The 16,793-nt window shown below is 46.2% G+C and overlaps 1 protein-coding gene across 1 annotated transcript; it reads left to right on the top strand.

Moving 5' to 3' along the window:
- The first annotated feature begins 212 nt into the window (after positions 1-212).
- Positions 213-15,915, top strand: si:dkey-98f17.5 (uncharacterized protein LOC569123 homolog). Its single transcript, XM_061261542.1, has 12 exons — positions 213-343; positions 2,374-2,485; positions 3,319-3,412; positions 4,325-4,379; positions 7,131-7,271; positions 8,517-8,677; positions 8,925-9,023; positions 11,121-11,266; positions 11,759-11,930; positions 12,379-12,491; positions 12,584-12,671; positions 13,229-15,915. Exons 1-12 carry the CDS (start codon positions 229-231, stop codon positions 13,280-13,282), a joined length of 1,350 nt encoding a protein of 449 aa, XP_061117526.1. The 5' UTR covers positions 213-228; the 3' UTR covers positions 13,283-15,915.
- Positions 15,916-16,793: the final 878 nt, after the last annotated feature.

The following is a 16,793-nucleotide window of genomic DNA, read 5'->3' as shown; positions in this document are numbered from 1 at the left end:
TTCAAACCAATCGTTCCAGTTAACGTTCCGGAAATTGAGGGGCCGTTCTGAAAGTTGTACTGTATTAAAAATGTAGTTCTAATATTCTGCCGATAAGAGGCGCTCTGGCTCAAAGTAAAATCGGTTGTTTGGTGTAACATTGTAACCAGTCCCCCGCAGCTTATGTGTGTGTATGTGGTTCTTCTTTAAGGTTAGGCTACCTAGTAGCTACTGCTAGTTATTTTCATAATGTCTGGCAGTAGGAAGCCCAGGTCGGTGGCAAACCCTTTGGATTCGGCTATCACCACACCAAGCGAGCGAATATTGAGAGAATGCCACAATCTATATATCGACAGCGACAACGGTAACTTAAAAATAGTGTGGGGGATATTTTGGACGCTCGAAAAATAAACTGTTATTAGCTGCAGTAGCTGACGTTACATGCTCTGGCAATGAAAGGTGATATCGCTAACCAACGTTACTGAAGGCAGCCTCCTCCCTAGTTGTCGCCCGCAATTTTCTGTCTCACGTCAGGAAAGTTTGAAGCTAGAGTCCCTGTTAGCATGCTAACTACCTCGCCATATAATTTATAATATGTCTGGGTTGTTGGCTGTTGCGTGTGAGATTAAAAGCATTGCCGATTATAGATTTGCGAACTGGATTGCCAATCTGCAATTTGCTACATTATCCGCGCCATGTACTTGTCTTGGGTACTCTTGCTAACTAAATTTGCTAGCTACATTTTATACTGTAACATTTACTTTAACGTCCAACGAGCAGCCGTGTTGTATGAAATCTATCTATCTATTAGCTAGCTAGCTAGCTCTAACGTTAACTAAATCCTTTTGAAGTGAATGCAGTTTTTGTTGATGGATAGACGTTTAACGTCTAAATTTGTGTTAAACATTAGCTTTATACTCGTAGCTCGTTAGCAAACATGCAAAACTTTCTCATGTTGTTGAGTTGACTTTTCGCCAATAACGTTAGAAAAACGCCATGCCAAATCATGCTTGAAAGCGAGGACCAATTCGCGAATTAAATGTAACAACATTCATTCATAATATTTCATTCACAATGAAGGGAACTTGCGTTATGCAATGGGTCTCCAGCCAATACCAGATTGTTATATAAATGATGTCAAGTTTTGTTTATTAACTAACGGTTAATAGGCCTACATTTACGAATCGAAACGTTTTTCCCCCACTATGGAACTTGTTGGGCCTGTTGAACATGACTCAGTTGTCTTAGTATTGTCCCAAATCATGTTCTGTACATAATTCGCCTACATTTTAAGACACTTCCCTCCCTTCCCACTATAAACATACAAACTGTGAAATGGCTTTTCTGGACGGATTGAAATGATGTTAATTACCATTAACTTCGGTGGAAAATATGACTTTCTCTTTGCAAATAACAGTAGAATTAGGGTAATTTCAAATACACGAGGCTTGCAAGTTCTGCTTCTAGATACACTGTATCTTAAGTAGCCTCGTGGTGGCATAAAACATAAAAATGCAATCACTTTTGGTCTGGTTAGTGGATTGAACACTGAAATGGACCAAGGGGTTTTGAAAGAACGTGGCATTGAACCAGATTACTTCGTTATTTGTAGTTCATTGGATCACCTGTACTTCAGTTGAATCCAAATTCGCCTAAAGCCTTTTAAGGCCTCTGCTGGGTGTCCTGGGTGTCTACACGCTATGTATAGACCCTTAATGAGATATTGTAGTTGTAGGCTGGGCGGAAACACTCATGCTGTGAAATTGGACTGGCACACTTGGCTGGTAGTTGGCAACTTGCAAGGGACAACCTAATCTCCAGATAATTTGAGATTGGCCTACTGTAAATGTTTTTTTAGTTTTTAGTTTAATTTCGCCTGCATGAAGTCACAGAGTGAAGAAGTCTGTGACAGCTCGGCCGTTGAAGACGATGACAGTCTGGCTGCACACTGATATTCACACACAACGCTACAACTAGAAAGGAATTTATTGCTGCTGTTTTCACTTCCCAGATGGGTGTCAGGTGATTATTATTTCTTCACAATGACACTGAAGGTTCTTATCGGTGGCCCGTCAGTGGAGGATTTACCTGGGGAAGCGGTTGAAAACAACTTGAGTGGAATCACTTGCCCCATGAGATACAAATAAATGTGATAATGGCATCTCACTGTACAGTTATCTCTCTCTCTCTCTCTCTCTCTCTCTCTCTCTCTCTCTCTCTCTCCAGTATAATATGCCTTATTGGCATGACAAATTTGTATATTTCTATATGCAAAGCTTGTTAGCTGAGAAAAGGGAACATGGGAATATGAAAAAAAAAAAACAATAACCATAAAATAAATCTGCGTAATACATGTTCATGTCACTCTCTGTCTCTCTCTCTCTCTTTTTTCAGGGCTGGTGAAGATAGCCGGCAGCCTCGGCCTCAGGCTCCTTCCTCCCCGGAAGAAAATCATCGTGATGATAATGGGGAACCACTCTGCGGGAAAGAGCTCCTTCATTAACTGGTAATCCCCCCCCCCCCTTCCCACTCACCTCCCAACACAGCAGGGAAGTCTTCAAGCAGCATACATCCCTCACTGTTTGTCCAAGACACGACTCAGTGCAAATATGTAGACTTTTTAAAGAATAATAGCCTTCAGTGATTTAACAAAACAATTTTTATATTTGCCCCCATTATAAAGTTGAGAATAGATAATTATGCCGTAATAAGGAGTTCTAAACTTACCTTTTCCAACTGCATACAATTATTAAAGTGAGGCAAAGTATCTCTGACCAAGGGAGTCGGAGGACTGAGGAGGGAATTTATGTAAATTCTCTTGTTAATAACATCAGAAACAAGGTCTTCAATGTTTCTTCTTCTTTATATCATAGTGGGGTTTTTCTATTTGCTTGTTCATTCATATATGATAGGACTATTCCAATATAATTGTCTTGATTGAACACAGTCTTGAATGTGTTTTATTTCAATACATTTCCAATACATTCAGCTTCCATAAGGGCTCAAAGATGACTTGGTCTCTTGTTGCAATTAATTTCAAGCACTTTAAGATTGAAGTCATGAAATTTGAGAGCAATTTTGCTAAGAAGATTTCCCACTAATTGACTCTGGAGAAACAAGAAAATGACCCTGTGATGAAAGCTGGGTTGGTAAGTGACTAGGACTGAGGATCGCAGTGTCCAGAAGAAAGCACTCAAAATAAATCCGTGTGCGTTCCCCTGGATTTCCTCACTGAAAACCAGGGTGCGAGTGGCTATGAATGTTTCACACATAGAGCCAGTTGTGATGGTTTAAATCTGAAATGTAGCTGTTGTTTCTGGCGGTGATGCTTCGTTTCAGGTATGTGGAAGAGCACATCCAGAAGACCGGAGTGGCCATCGAAACACAGGGCTTTACCTTCATCACCAGCGGGAGAAAGAGGGAATCATTAACCGTAAGGGCTCGTTTTCATCAGTGATTTGCTCTTATGATAATGAATGTTTCAAAATTGTATTTGGTCAATAACAAACTTTAGTGGAATCTCTGTCCATTCATGCTTTCACAGTTATGGAACTGAACTTTTTTCAGCACTGTATTAGATGTATACGTCACTAGTAGACGCAAGATAATATTGTGTCATGTATGATAATAGTCCTTGTTAAGATTATTGCATTGTTGGTGATGTCACTCCTTTAGATAATTATTATAACTGCGCTGTTTTAATCAGTGAAACCACGACAAACCGGGGTCAGTGCCTTAGCAGCAAATAAAATATAAGTACAGAAGTGAAAAGCAACGGCGCAGATATAAGATAAGTCCCTCAAAACCGTCTTCCCCTCTGAGTGGCAGCCGGACTCTGCCAACTCCACTTTTTATTGCTTGTAGAAGCAATACGGCCCAACTATTCTAATGGTGGCGTCTGTGACTGGCTGTTGCTAAGCTTGCATCACGCAGGGGAGCTTTATAGCAGCGTGTGAGGCGTTGGCCGCTGTGTGTCTGCAGCAGACCCCAGCCGGGAGGCAGCCGGGCTCCGGCGCAGGGGAGGACGATGAGTAATGAAATTACAGCAGGGCTGCGCGGCGGGGAGATTAGCCGCCGTGTGCGGGCAGGGCTTCAGCAGGCACTCTGCAGCACGGAGCGCCGCTCGACGTGACGGGACCGGGCTGGACTGAGCGGCGCCATCGAGCCGGGCTGAGGAGAGGAGAGGAGAGGAGAGGAGGGGCGGCTCGGCCTGCTTCCTCTCTCTCAACTCCTCCTTTTTTTATTTCTCCTCCCTTCCATCTCTCTGTCTGTCTGTCTTTACGATCTCTCCCTATCTCTCTCTCTCCCTCTCTGTGTCTGTCTCTGTCTGTCTCTGTCTGTCCAGGGCAATGCAACGCTTCACCTGTACCCACATTTCCGTCCTCTTCTGGAGTTTAAAGGTAGGAGCGAGCCGGCATCGCCACATCACTCAGTTCTTTTATCATCCGTGTCAGCCTGTCTCTCTCTCCTCCTCACTCTGAAAATGTTCAGCAACAGATGGAGGCGCTTTCAGCATGACCGTGCAAGCTTATTTCTGCTGTGTACATTGAGACTATGGGCTCTGTCTGTGTTTTACGTACATACTTTTAAAATGTGTAAATTGGTGTTTGACAAATGACTTTGCATTATTTTCAGTGTTCAATTGTTTTATTGGTAGCTACTTGACGCTGTTCTGTGCTATTTGTTCGGTACACAGTTTGTATTTCGAAAAGCTGTTTGCACTTAATTACAGATACCGTCCGTATCAGACGGGTTAAGATGATTTGGTGTGACCCGATAGTCTTGGTTGGAGAATGTAAATGCGCACCGCATCTTTGCGATGTACGCGCTCTTTACGGTGTGCGGTGTGAGGCGTGTTGCGAGCGCGCCGCGTGTGTTGAATGGGCTGTGGCGTTTCTTTATTCTCTTCGCCCATCTGATTTATGTTGGAGCTGAGATGGCTGAGCCCAGTGACTAATGCTCGTCTCTGACTCATTGGGAGCTGAATATATCAGGGTTATTTCATTGTAGGGCCAGTAACAGCAGGTCCCCCACACACACACACACACACATGTAATGAATTTTGTGCCAGGTGTACGGGTTTTTGCGTCTGCGAATACGCACGCATATGTAACGATTCCGTGGGCTCTTTTTCTGTGACGCATTCACGCCTGGCTCTGACAGGACTGAGGAAGGTAGAATGGCAGAATTCGTCCATGGCAGAGGACTGAAATATTTAAATGTCATCCTGTGACTGGGTGAGATAATTCACCTTTCATGTGAGCCCCCCCCACTCCCCCCCCGCCCTCAGACCCCGGTGGGGGGGCGTTTGTGACGTAGAGATTTGCGGCAGAATTATTCACTTGACGAAGCAGATTCTGTAAGGACCGGAGACGGTGTGGTAGATGTTCCGTTGGGGAGGGTAGCTCCCATTGATCGCAGTACGGTTGAGTCACAGGGAGCGATCTTTGTTTGACGTGGTTCGGATTATGTCGCATATTTCACAAAGGGTTCGTGAAGGCCCGCCGCGTTCTTACAGGGGCATTGTGTGGGACTGGGGTGGGATTTAGTTCTTAAGGGTTGAGGTGATAAGCCGTCACACAGAATGTAGAATAATTGAATGACTTGTTGCAGCGCCTGCACCTCTGTTTTAGTGAGTCACTGCGTGTCTTTCGTCCGGGGAAAGGCCAGGTTATTTCGGCCCGTCGTTCAGCCATCACTCCGGGCGGAGGCGTGCGTTAGCAGGACTTTTCTCCCGGAGGGACGCCGGGTGAGTCGGCTTGCGTCGCTCGAAGGATCATCGGGAAAAACCCAAGGGCGCCCAGGTCCAAGTGTTCCAGAATCCTCTAGCACACATTCGGCATATTCTTGGCGGCGTTTGTGGAAAAGAGGCGGGTTTTTTTCGTCTTGTCTGTGTGGTGCCGTAAATCTGAGCGTGGTGCATCTATCTGTAGCGAGGCATAGCCGCTGCCCGCCCCCCCCCCCATTCACCGGACACACCTTGCATGTCTGCGCCCGTCTGGAGGGCCTGGTGCCAACAGGAGCAGCGCATCACTCCTCGCCTCTCCAACTTTCCAGGGGATTATTCTTCGGCCGTCGGCGATTACGAAGCCGCATTACTCCTCAGAGGGCACGGCCCGTGATTAATCCGTACCGTTGGACCGTGTCAGACTTTCCGTATTTGGCGTGTAAGCCGCGCGTGCCGTCTTTCTGGGTCCGCGGCGCTAAGCCTGCCTCCCCCTACTACCCTCGTAGCTGTTCGTGCGAGTTTCCTCCTCTGTGAATCGGAGGAGCGGCAGGACATTAACCGCTTCAGACTGACAGCCAAACGCATTAATGCCTTGTAGATGGGCAGAGGCCGTAAATCTCCACCGCGACGCCGGGGAGGATATTACACTCGGTAAGCCGACCTTGCTGGCGGGGAAAGGCCAAGCCTCGTCCTCCTCCTCCGCCCCGTGGGTTCTGGGACCGCCAGCGGAAGCCTAACAGAGGCTCCTGTTGCAGAGGAGGGGGGGGATATTGATGGCTTTAGCAGGGCGGCCATGTTGACACAGCGCTACCTGTAGCGAATGCTAATGCGCGGGAGGAGCGAAGAGGAGGGTCTCGATCAATGTGATGTGCGCACGCCGTGAGTGGATATGTGGCTCCTCTTTTTCTTTTTTAACCAGCCGATGAGATGGTTGTCACGCAGTGTAGTCTTGGTAAGGGTCGCACTGTATGATGGAGAGTTACTTCACAGTCGTTCTTCCCTGGCTAGCTTTATGTCTCCCTCCCTTCTGTAAAGCTGCCAGTTGAAGAGCTGTTGTGGGTAACCATGACAACCAAACTCTTGGCGTTCCGTGGGTGGCGGATGGACCAGTTCCTGGTGAGTCTTGGCCAGGGCGTGTGGGCGCTCGTCCTGTTGGGGGGGGGGGAATCCAGGCACCTGTGAGTTCAGGGCTGCCCTACCGAGGCGCCGTTCAGGCCGTAATTCATCCAGACCGCGGCAGGTATGGAAATCGGGGATTGATTTCTGGTGGCTTCCGGCTCCCAACGATTGACCGCACTGCGGCAACGTTTGGGAAACTAATTTAATGAACGTTGACGCCGTCGGACTTGACACGTCACGACACACGACACGCGGCCCGGGCCAAGCAGCCTTATGTACGCCCGCAGTTTATGTATTTTCCTAGGTGTCACCGACTACGTCTCCGCGGAAATCTCTACCTCCAAGCAGAAGAAATTTAGCCTGGTGACGTTTGTGGACACCCCGGGACTGGTGGACGGCGACATGGTCTACCCCTTCGACGTCAACAGTGCCATCACGTGGTTCGGTAAGGTTCGATACGTCCCTAAACCTGTTCGTAACCGCGTTTGTGCGTCGATTCTCAGATTGTCAGAGCAGCCAGACTCTTGGTATCGTTCCAGAGCATTCGGCCTCGTCGAGATGACACTGATATTCGGCGTTACTCAGGCCGTAGCGGTCCGCGTACACACTGACTGCGTGATTGCTGGGTTTCCTGTGCACTTGCGCTGTGAGTAATTTAACCTGATCAGCTGGCGAGGGAATGCCGAGTCACTTCCTGTGCTGCGTAGTCTGAGATTAGAAAGCGGTGGAAGCCGACAGGAAGCCGCTGTTGCGGGGGGGGGGGGAGATATCGACGGCTTCGGCGGGGATGCTGTGTTGACACAGCGCTACCTGTAGCGAATGCTAATATGCACGGGAGGAGGTTTTTTTTTTAAATCAAAGAATACATGGCTCCTCTTGGGAAATAATCTTTTTTCATCAGCCGATGAGATGGGTATCACACAGCGTAGTCTTTGTTAGTGGTCACAGCGTATGCTCAAGAATCACAGACAATTACTGTGACCCCCCCCCCCCTATTTTAAGCATTTTACTAATCTAGTCAATTAGCCATTTGGGTCAGTGCAGAAAACTCGCCTCCATTTGCCTGCCCCTGTTCTAGAAGAAATTCGGTTTGAATTTAGAATGCAGCACTACCAATAAAAGGGAGCTTTATGAGCCGGTCAACATCTGCAGCATTTCATCTCTGGTACATTGGCTACAGTTAACATTTTCCCCAGGCGCTCAATGTCTATGCAATCCACCAGCTTATCTGCAGGGCTCTACAGTGCTCCCATTTTAGGAGCGTTTGCTTCTGAAAATTGATGTGTGCTAAAATAATTTAGGAGCACATCCACTAATTGGGATGAGTGAGTGTGCCTCAACTTTTCAACCGTAATGATAGCAGTAATATGTAAAATATAAAGGTGTGTTGTGTGTGTTTCTGAGGTTTTCAAACTACACTATTATTTCTGTAAAGATTAAAAGTATGTGCCAATAGAAAGGATGGTTTATGAGTGATAATGTGTATTAATGCTAGTGTGAAGCAGGGGCCATTGTACAGTCCAAAAGGTAGCCATCTAAACCCCACACAACCCCTGCGATCCCTTCTCTATCTGTAACTCTCTGTCTCCGTTTCTCCGGTCTGAATAATGTGTAAAACTGCAAATGGAGGGGCTGACTGCCCTAAATGAAGGGGCGCTGACGTGTGAAATGACCTGCGCTTGGCGTGCAGGCGAGCAAGCCGACCTGGTCTTCGTGTTCTTCGACCCGATGGGCCAGGCCCTGTGCAAGCGCACGCTCAACATCGTGGAGAGTCTGAGCGAGAGGTGCGGAGACAAGATCTTCTTCTTCCTCAGCAAAGCCGACGAAGCCGGCCGGGAGACTGACAGGCAGGTACGGCAAAGCCCCGTCCCCTCCTCAGGCCCCGCCCCCGTCACCAGGCCCCGCCCCCGTCCCAGAGCCAGTTACTCTGCCTTTACATTCAACAGCAGTTGAGTTGACACTCTCCTGTGTTTGCTTGCTAATTCTGACAAATTGGCTTCAGGCAGTAGATCAGATGCTGCGCCTTTACGCACAGTGAAAAGGCTCCTGCTTAACTGGGTGATGGTTTTTAAAATTGTTGTTGTCTTCCGCTCAACAGAGAGTGATGATGCAGATCGTTCAAGAATTGTGTCGGAGACCGGGCCTGAACAAATGTGGCTTTGAGATGCCCACCATATACATCCCAAACCCACAAAAGGTGAGATTTATGTGTGTGTCTGTGTCTGTGTCTGTGTCTGTGTCTGTGTGTGTGTGTGTGTGTGTGTGTGTGTGTGTGTGTGGGATATTCGGTAGGTATTGTACATATACTGATGAGCCAAAACATTATTTCGATGGTGTACAGGGGTGATACAGTCCTCCAGTGACCATCATTAAAATGTTCTGTGACTTGTGCCACAGTAGCCCTTCTGTTGGTTTGGACCACACGGGATCGCCTCCGTTGCCCTTGCGCTTTGATGAGCCTGGGGCGGCCAGCACCCTGGTTGCCAGTTCGTGGTTTATCCCTCCATCAGCACTGCTGACTGGGCGCACCCCGAAGGCCATGCCGTTTCAGAGATGCTTTGATCCCGTCCACTGGCCATAACGATTTGGCCCTTATCAAAGTCGCTTAGGCCTTTTTACGCCTGCCCATTCCTCCCGCATCCAACACGCCGACTACGAGAACCGACTGTTCGCTTTACTCTCTTAATATATCCCAGACCTTGACATGCGCCATCGTTACGAGATAATCAAGGCTTCATAATGTTTTGGCTCATCGGTCTGTATATTGGGCATTCAGCATTCAGCACCCGGGCCATTTCAGAATCCCCCCCCCCCCCCGGCCTCTCTGCACGCAATGCAGCACTTACAGCCTGCTGTCGTCTCCATGGCGCCCCGGTCGGCTAGCGGGATGACAGCTGTACTATACCGGCCTCTTTGCCTAGCGGGGATTTTCTGCCCAACCTGGCAGGGCTGTCCGCTCCATTGAGCCTCATGACTTAACGGTGCGGCCCGCTACCTGCAAGCGTGAGTGAGGCGTGAAACCCTGCTCTCGTTAAAAATCCCTTCCCTGGACTCAGGAGATTTGTTACCTGTGATTATGGGCAGGTCAAATTCTTGCTCCTCTTTCACGGGAGAGTGATATCCTCAGGCTGGGGGGGTTCTGGTGAAGGGCTTTCGGGAAGAGGAGCGAGGGCAGTCTGAGAGAGAGCGCCAACCACGGTTTAATATGAGCACATACTGTACACTAATGTATTGTTAGTGTAAACATGTAAAACTACCTCAACAGGGCAGATCACGTCAAAGTAAAAAAAAAAATCTATTTCTGTCACTATGACTTTTAATGGTCGGGAATGAACAAACCGATAGTTATTTCTTTCCGGCGCGTAACGTCTTGTAAATGGTTGTCGTTTCGCGGACTTGGGCACACCGGATGTGCGCCGTACACCGTGCTTCAGCCGCCCGGAGCCCGCGCGTGCCCAGACCGAAGCAATCGCACCCTCATCCCGTGATGGATGGTCTGCGGAGCGCCGAGGCGCTGGCTGGATTTACAGGTCTCCCGGGGCCGCTTCATTTTCCCCGAGCGAGCGTCGGGCCCGTTCCCAGCGAACGGAGAGACTCGGCGTTACAGCCTCCGCCGTAAATCTCTCCCTCTCCAGCGCCGCGGAAAATCCCCACAGCCGACGCCCGAGGCGGCTCGCCTCCTCGCTTTCCGACGACGTGACTGCGCGCCCGCGTCCTGCTGTGGGGGTTCGCTCACTCGTTCTGCTCTTTATCTGACCGGGTAGGTTATCGAGAACGTGTCGTCTTTTTCGATAACGACCGGGTCGATGGTGCTAACGGAAAACAAACTGTACCCGACGTTCGGTGTAATAAATGTAAGAAACGCACAACTCGTACACGTAGAGGTGGATCTTTGCAGCTTTGAAGCCGTCGTGCCTTGTTCGTACTTGAGAATGGGAGTGAAATAGACCTCATAATAAATCAATGCGGTTTTCTTTTCCTGAAAGGAAAAAAAAAAAAAAGTCGGCTGCCACTCAGTGCTGAGGAAAAACTTGTTAGCGTTATTGACGTACACGGCGAGGGCACATAATGGATTTCGTCCAGGAAAGAGCTGGCGTTTCACTTTTGCGGCGTTCCTCTTCGTCCTGGAAGCGGTCGCGAGACGTGACCTGTGCGGGTGGCGGACCGCTTGACCTGCCAGCTCGCGCGCTGAAGTCATACATCACCGCGCACTCACCACGCTCACGATTAATCACACCGCCCGTTGCCATGGAAGCCGCGTGACGCGTGCCGTTGTTCTTGTGCCGCGGAGCAGCCCAGCCGATGCGAGAACCAGATCGACGTGGTCTGTCAGACCATCGAGAAGACCATCAACCAGGCCGTCCAGAAAACCCTGGACCAGCTGGAGAAGGACTGCGACCTCATCTGCTCCAGCGTCGGCGGCAAGCTGGCCCAGGACAGGTAGGCCGGGTGGGGCCTGCTGCATTATGGTGGTCACTACTAACCCTGAGAAGATCAGTTCAGCTTTGTTGCCATTGTCATTGTCACACACGCGCATGCAGACACACAAATTATTTGAGACTACAGTTGCACTATGCAATCAGCCAAGGGCCTCCAGAGATATATATTTCTTTATTTTTTATTTTTTATTTTTGTATGTACTACCCAACATCACTGTCAACATTGTAATGGATTTCACACAAATTAATTCATCAATCATTTTCCAGAACAGCGCAAGTTATTCAGGAATACATAAAGCATCTCCAGATTCTCCAGATTACAAGGACACACACACACACACACACACACACACAGTCACACACACACGCGCGCACACACACACACACACACACACACAGTCACACGCGCGCACACACACACACACACACACACACACACACACACATATGCGCATAACCGACCCCTGAACCACGCCACTCTCTCCCCCGGCAGGGTGGACGTGAGCTACAATAGGACCACGCGTCTGCGGTCCTTCCTCTTCGGCGCGCTGGGCGTTCTGCTGCCCGCCCTCCTCATCCTCAGCTTCCTGGTGAACACCCTCTCCAAGGAGGAGATGGAGGGCCTGGTGGGAGAGGGGCTGGCCCGGGTATTCTCTCTCTCCGCGGTGCGTGCCCGAGAGAATCACACACCTTCGTCAGAGCGGAGTCATTACTGTGTGGCTAGCAGACCTACACTGCAAAAAGTTACTTAACTAGGGTTTTAGTCTTGTAATAAGTAAAATTTTCTGGCAAATCGTGAAATGATTCAAACTCTCTTTTTATCAAAAAGGTAAAAGAAGTAACATTCGAAGTCTCAATATAAGACTAAAATAGTTGCCTCAAAAGCTTTCGTCTGTTCCTCTCCCTGTTAGCTCAAGTGCATCTGGTGCCTGTTTCCTTTGGCAGATATCCCCAGATCTTAATGTCTGCAATGGCCCCTCAGGCTGCACATTTGTCCATTGAGCTCTGTGTGATACATTCTTCTTTTCATGAGTGCCTTTTGGAGCATGGTTGTGCTCTGTATGATAGATGTATGGTTTCTGGGTTCCTAACCGTATTCTTGTGTCTTGACAGGCGATGGTGGTGATTGTGTGGGACTGGATACCGGAAGACAGCCAAATTTGGTTTGCAGTCCTCTTTGTAGCCTTCTGTTACCTCTTAATTTATCTCGCCAGATATTTTGCAAGGTACGGTTTTTTTGCGTTCATGTGTACTGGAGGTTTAAATTCATTTTTTGTTTTTGTTTTTCAACTGATGGTTGATGTTGTTTCTACCTCAGCCGGGGAAACAAAACTCTCACCAAGAAGGAGAAGAGGAACCTAGCAAAGTTCAGCGATTACATCCAGGATGTGGTCAAACCCAGAAAGGTAAGGTTGACCAGCATCATCTCATCAACTTCAGTAGTCCTGTAGGCCATGGATAGACAACCCTGGTCCCAGAGAGCCAGGGATGTTGTGGTTTCTGCTACATCAATGAACCGCGGTGGCCATCTCCTGGAGGTCCTGTGTGGTCTACCTTTCAGACCCTGAATTCTCAGGCTTACTCTCATGATCAAAATCTGAAACAAAATCCTTGGATATGTTGCGTCATGCTTATGTATGCTCTAGAATCTAGACGAGAGAAACTCTTACAGATAACTGTCCTGTTTAAAAGAAACCTCTATTTTCACCAATATTAAGTGCAGATTCTCAGTAATCTTTGGGAGTACTTTCAGATACATTACCTAACAGTATTTTAATTACGCATTTGACCCGGTTCTGGTTGTTCCACCTCAGTCTTCTGCAGGGGAGGATTGTCTCCTGCTTAGTCTAAATCAACTGCAAGTCGCTCTGGATAAAAGCGTCAGCCAAATGACGTGTAATGTGATGTCTCTCTGTTTTTCATTTGTGGGATGTTCCTCTCCGTCCCTTTGTCCCTTCTCCAGTGGGAACTGTACAAAGAGTATCTCCAGCAGTGTGCGGCAGAGTACGACTTCTGACAGACCGGCCAAAAACATGGAGGAATCTCACCTGCTCTGATCATTGCCTGCATCAGTTCATAGGTTAGGAACCTATTTGCTGATATATGCTGGCATACGATACACGTTTCAGGGCATTCTTTTGAAAGCTCCTGATCTACTGGACTGTAATGCATTAGTTATTAAGAAAACAATTATATTGTGACTTTACTCTTGATGGCATGTCACAATTCTCGCTTTCTGATTTCTTTTCTTACAAATATCATAGTTTACCTGGGATTATTTCATGGGGAGGGGGGGACACTTAAGTGCCTTCTGTATGTCAGTGAAATGTAGAGAGGAAAGTATTTGTGGTGTGTCATCACTTAAGATAAACCAGCAGCTAACTTTTACTTTAACATTACTTTTCTTTCCTCTTTTTTTTATCTCTTTTAATCATGATACACAGTACGGAGCTGTTAAAATGTCTTCTTATAAACTCAAGTATAACTGACAGTTTAATCATTAATTGGAAGCTTTTCGCCAAAGCGAATTACGGGTTTATTTCTCATGTCACGTGGTAAGCAAACGCCACCATCAAGCTCTCTGCCGCTAGACCTGGCAGATAAGGGGGAGATGAGGGTTAAATTTAATTTATTATTTTAATTAAAACGTTGAACTGTAGTGTGAAAAGGTGGGTTTTTGAAGTTTTCCAAATATTTCGTCCAGTCACTCTTTGACGACCTGCACACTGTCGTGTATGTCTCTGCATTCACTGTGTTTGTAACTCTTCGATTGTGTTTTGTGCTTGTGAAGTGTTCTGTGATTTATATTTAAGCCGGTGCTATTTTAGTGGTGACCAGGTCTGCAGCACAGAAAACCTACACGGTCAGGGTTTGGTGACTGGGTCCATATTTAATGCAATCTTTATTCAGAGCCAGGTGACCAGTTCCTGAACAAAAGGTATACTCAGGTCCTCATCTTTCTTACTCAATATTTCACCTTTAATATCGCAGTATTCATTTTTGTTGGTCTGTTTGAAAGGTAGCTGACCAGCTATCTCCATGTAGCTGACTGGTTTGAGTGAGTCATCACTTTACAATAGCGAGATATCATTGCATTAGCTGTAATGCTAATATGCTATTTTCTTTTTAGTTTTAGCTAGCAATCATATACCTAGATAGCTAATGTAATTTAGTCTTTAATAGGTTGTTTGTGTTTTAGTGTTTTACCTCATAATTATAGCAGTCCAGTTAGTCATTTCTAACGTGAGTTTAGTAACTGTCTGTTTTGTGGCTGGCAAGTGTTGACCAGTATAGTAGAATAGAATGAAAGCACATAGCTAACTAGCTCACTAGCTAGCATAATGGTCACTCTGCCATAGGTTTAAGGGAGATTTTATTCATAGACTAGAGGAAGGGAATCGGTGTTGTATATTAAAAATTACCTTGTATGTTTTAGAGGTGCTTTAATTGAATTGAATTGTCAATTTGGCAGGAGTGCTGTGGCTAACATATTCCATATGTTAAGTCTGGCTGTGCACCTAAGAATCATGTCATCACATGATTCATTGGTGCATTGTGATTGGATATTACCTGCCAGGCCCTGAATGCATGTTTTCTGGGTTGCAGACACTGGTGAAATGGATACTGCATAGCACTCGATATATCACATTTAAAATGATTGTAATTGACACATCACAATCATTTTATGAATTTATGAATTGTATTGGTCTCATCGGTACACTATTCTATTCATAAATCTGAAAGTGTTTTGCTGTCCAGTTCTGTGGTTCTCTTTAACAATAGTCTTGTAAGGTTTGTGTGTAGGAGCTGCAGCAGCGTTTTGTAGAATGTACATGGGCTGTGCACTGCTGAAAGGTGTCATCCATGTACTGTAGCACAATCCGAGAAAGCCCCAAATGATGTGTACTTTTTACAGTAGCCAGTGTTCTCTTTCCTATTTTGTAGTGTACCTATATTGTGTTTAATGTCTAGACTTATATGCTGTGAAAAATGATAATGAGATTTATATTTCTAATGAACTGTGACATTTTCAACTCCTGCATTATGGACCGTTCATCCAACGTAATGTTTTGTGTTTCCCTTTGATACACTATAAACCTGGTTCTAAAAACTGGATGGTGCCTTCAATGAATTTATATGTAATTTGGGGGTATCTGCCATAACACAGCTTCCAGAAGTTTGTTTTGTTCACCTTTACAGCAAGATGAAAGGTTGTTTACCTTTAACAAAACTCCTGCCACGGTAGGCTTTTAATACAGCTAATGGCTGTAATATTAATATTAATATTACTGATATTAAGTAATGGCTACTATAGATGCTGACTCAGTGAAAATAATCAGTATAAATGTGCATGATATTTCACACTGGCCGCAAAATTATTTTTACAGGTACTTTCTGACTTTAACTTTTTAAGGTTTTAGTTTTGACAGAAGAATTGTGCAAATCTATTTTTCTCATCTGAAGTATAATTCTTTTTTTTAAAAGGGCACTTTATACTCTATTCAATGTATCCGTTTAATGCTGTAAAGTCTCCCACCAGTAACTGGCTGGACAGAGCAGTACAGGTGTTTGTACCCCTTGTCAAAGCATCTTCAGTTGATGTTTCACATGTTTTTTCAAGCTGTTAATAAATACTTTCTGATGCACCGATTCCTGGCACAATTTTTTATGTTGTACATACTCTTTCTCCTGTCATGTCATTAATCGTGGAGCACAGTGATGACAAGTATTAGGCAGGAGATTTAGTCACCGTCAGTATGTCCACAGCAGTAGTCACAAGCTAATTTCCCCTTTCCAATTCATATACACCAGCTACGTGGTTGTTAACCACCTGTGGCACCACTAACTGCCTCCCGTTTTTTAATGTCGCTACTGTGCTTCATGAAATTGAAAGCGGACAGTAGTAATGTTCCATCTCCTCGGGGATCTGAGGCAGACGGGATATTGCGCTTATTTCATGAGTCATCACTTTACCCGGATTGATCGAAATCCGGTTGAAGGCCGCGGAGTGATATCCGATTTCACATTTCATTGCTTTCAACGTACGCACTCGGAGCTTTTTCTGGTGAGCCGTGATTACATTGCGCACTCAAACGCTAGTTTACTTTTATGTTGCTCTGTGTTTCAAAACAGAGGCGCTCTGTCCTTCCCAAATAATTTGACTCAGTTTCCTACCCAAGGCAGTAATAAACTCTGGCGGTGAATTGTTTAGATTTCTTTGTTGCTGCGTTGTTTGGTTGTCAAGAGTGAAATTGTACGAGCCCAGTCAGCCCATCGCATGTAATCAAACCATAAAAAAGATCTCTGTTCACGTACAAAAGCTGTCTGTAATGACCACCTTGCTGTCATAATACATCCAATTTCATTGGTTGTTAATCCCAGCATATTGGTTTATAAGGAATAAAGACGCCATCAGCAGCACTGCAGTAAGTATTTGAAAAGCGCGTCCGAATGTAAAAACGCATGCTGCGTATATTTTATTAGACACAAAAATTCTCCCAGCAGCTGTTATGAATATAATATGAAAC

The sequence above is a fragment of the Conger conger genome, chromosome 11, assembly GCF_963514075.1.
Source record: "Conger conger chromosome 11, fConCon1.1, whole genome shotgun sequence".
Taxonomy (NCBI): Eukaryota; Metazoa; Chordata; class Actinopteri; order Anguilliformes; family Congridae; genus Conger; species Conger conger.
This window is presented reverse-complemented; position numbering and strand designations above follow the sequence as displayed.